Source organism: Plasmodium relictum (assembly GCF_900005765.1).
Source record: "Plasmodium relictum strain SGS1 genome assembly, contig: PRELSG_00_v1_208, whole genome shotgun sequence".
Lineage (NCBI taxonomy): Eukaryota > Apicomplexa > Aconoidasida > Haemosporida > Plasmodiidae > Plasmodium > Plasmodium relictum.
The window spans coordinates 1-3,240 of record NW_021628396.1 but is presented as its reverse complement, the minus strand read 5'-3'; the positions used below and the strand labels follow the sequence as shown (position 1 = coordinate 3,240).

General features: G+C 19.3%; 1 protein-coding gene across 1 annotated transcript; it reads right to left on the bottom strand.

The window, feature by feature from the left end:
* Nucleotides 1–3,238, bottom strand: PRELSG_0019100 (cytoadherence linked asexual protein, putative; the record flags this gene model as incomplete). Its single annotated transcript, XM_028677333.1, has 8 exons — nucleotides 1–488; nucleotides 592–1,355; nucleotides 1,458–1,616; nucleotides 1,813–1,998; nucleotides 2,123–2,215; nucleotides 2,352–2,414; nucleotides 2,481–2,534; nucleotides 2,671–3,238. Coding segments are annotated over 8 exons (2,375 nt in total), but the record flags the coding sequence as incomplete, so codon positions are not given.
* Nucleotides 3,239–3,240: the final 2 nt, after the last annotated feature.

The window sequence follows — 3,240 nt, the reverse complement described above, 5'->3', positions numbered from 1 at the left end:
AATTTTCTATCTATAAATTGTGCTATCTTTTTGTAAGAATAATAATTAGAGCTAGCTATCGCTTGATATTCACATAAAAGACTTAAATTATTTAAATTTAATAATGAAAATATATCTGAACACAATTTATACATGTTTGCTAGAATAAAAGTTTTTCCGTATTTTAATTGAGTTATTGGTTTTTTTATATATAAGGGTAAAAGTGTATTTGTTAAATTGTCCATCATACTACCATAATATGCATAGGCAAACTTTAAATATGGTTCTTCATGTATTGTTAAACCAATCATTTCACTGGAACCATATATCCTATCAAGTTTATCTATGTCATTACTTAATCGTATAGTGAACAATATTTGAAAAGCAGAAAATAAAGTTTTAGAAAAAAATTTAGACGCCATAGATAAATTTATTTCTTCTTCTCTATCCTTTTTACTTAATTTAGAATAATGTTTTGAAACATTAAAAAAAAATATGTTATTCATACTCTATAAGAAAAAAAAAAAATACACAAATATGCCAAAATAAAGAAAAAAAATTTGCATATTTCTATGAAAAAAAATTATATATATATGGATTTGTTAATATTACCACATTATCATTTCTCCTGTGTACATTAAAACTGTTTTCAATTTTTCTAAAAAGTAAATAAACTGTTTGTAGAAAAGACATATCTGAAAAAATATTTTTATTCATTTTATAAAGTACAATTAATTCATCAACTATTTCTTTTAAATAGTTTTTATTTACTGTATATCCATATATAATACCAAATTTGTGATAATTTACTGAATTTCCTGAGATAGAATGTATATAATAAAAATTTCTATTCCTCCTTTTCTTCTTGTTAGAAAGTAAATCATTTTTTTTTAAATCAATTATATCTGCAGAAAATATTATATTCTCATAATTCTTTGAATATAGCTCATATGAATCTTTCATTAACATTATTTTATTGTTTATGTTATAATGATCATAATAATCAAATAAATTTTTTACATGCCTTTGATTTAAATATGTTTGATAAGATTTTTCAATAAACTTTTTCATATGGATTGTCCATTTACTATATTTAGGAGTTATAAATTCTCCTTTTTTCATTTTTTCAGCCATATGTTTTCTTGTATTTTCGTCTTCATAATTTAAAAAAAAATATCCACTTAAATAATTAAGAAACCACTCTTTAAATTTTTGTTCAATTAACATTGTTAAGGCATAGGAATGTTGCTGTTTAAGTGGAGGTTCATTCAGGTAATAAAAAAAATCTAATTGTAAAAATGAATTTACATGGATAATAAACTTTATACATGCTTTCATTTTTTTTATTGTAGTTGCATTTATTAAATCTTCCAATTCTATAAATGAAAAAATAAGAAATAACGATGTTAAAATAAATCAAAAAAAAGGTGATAAATATGATAAATTTTATTCTTTTCATTTTTTATATTATTTCTTACTTTCTAATAAATTTACAGACTTATTTTTTCTTACATAAAAAGAGTAATATTTTTTTATAGGAGATGGAAACCAATAGTTTGTTAAAATAGTTTTTTTAGATTTATCTTCTTTTCGTAAGCTTTTATATATGGCATTTGCTATATTATAATGAGCAACATCTATAAAATATATATAACGTTATTTATAAGCTCAATTAAAAAGATATATCAACCATTTATTATTTAATTTTTCTTTTTAATGTATTTATAAAATTTCATATAGTTTTTCTAAATGTATATCAATAGCTTACTAATAACATCTATATTTTATATTATAAAAAAATATATTGTACTTTTTTTTTCTTTTTTTAATTACCCATGTATGAAGTTAGTCTAAACAGTAATAAAAAAGTAAACCAATTTACATCATGCATTAAAAAATTACTATAATCTTCAAAAATATTCATATTTTTTATTAATGAACTTATATTATTAATTTTCAAAACTTCAGTAACATAAATATAAAATTTTTGTAGCATAGTTATATTGTTTTCATTTTTACCTAATTTATGTATTAAAAGATTAAGAACATAAAATTTGGGAAAAAAAATTATAAACTATGTTTATATTTAATTATTTTTAATAATTACTATTTATATAGAAAAGTGTCCCTTCACACATATTACATATTTCTGAATCATATTTTTTAAAATTTAATATTGGATCTTTGGCATTGGGTACTTTTCTATTTTTATATTTCATGTAACATGTTTCAACACCTTTATATAAAAAAATTTTAACTTATTAATTTATCAAGTAAAGAGTTTAATAACATTTTTATGAACTTATTTTAAGTATATTTTCTTTTTTTTAATAAATATAATTTATATTAATATTTTTATCTATTAAATTTACACTTTAGAAGATTATCATAAAGTTCTGTCAACTCAGATTTTTCATCGAAAGAAAGCTGAATAACTAAAAAAGAATTAAAAAATTCAATAAAAAAATAAACAAGTTAATTAAAAAAAATTTTTTTTTTACTATTATAATATCCTGGTAGATAAATAGAACTCACATATGCTTTACTATCTCCATCTAACAATATTTAATAAAAGAATATATAATAACCGTAAACAAGAAAAAAAAAAAATATGAATTAAAATGAGAATAAGAAATAAATTATCAAATAAATATGCAAATAATAAGAATATTCATATTAAAATATAATTACTTAAAATTCCAATTAGGTTTAAAAGATGTACATACAAAATATTATTTTTATTATAATAACTGTAATATTTTATAAAATGGAGAAAATTTATGTATATGTTAAAAGCATTTATTCTATAAGATTTAGAACAAATACCTCTTGAAAATTCATTTTTTTCATTTTTTCTTAATACTATTTCATTATATTCATTTTTAAATTTATCACTTTCATATATATTACAATTCTCATAATTATTGCACATAAAATCAAAAAATTTATCTTTCAAATGATTATTCTCTAATAAAATTTGAACATTCAAATTTATTTGGTTTGCATAAACATACAACTCCATCTGATATGTATTAAAATAATTAATTAAAAACTCTAATGTTCCACATTCTTCTAATGGTGATATTAAATTACTATTTAAGTACTGTTTTCTCCTTTTTAAATTTGCTTTATAGTTACCAGTTCTATCACAAAATAAATCCAGCGCTTTAAATCTATCTGATATATTAAATTGTAAAATATTTTGCCAACTATAAAACTTTACACTTCCTAACTCAAAATACCTAAAAAAGTATTTAAGAG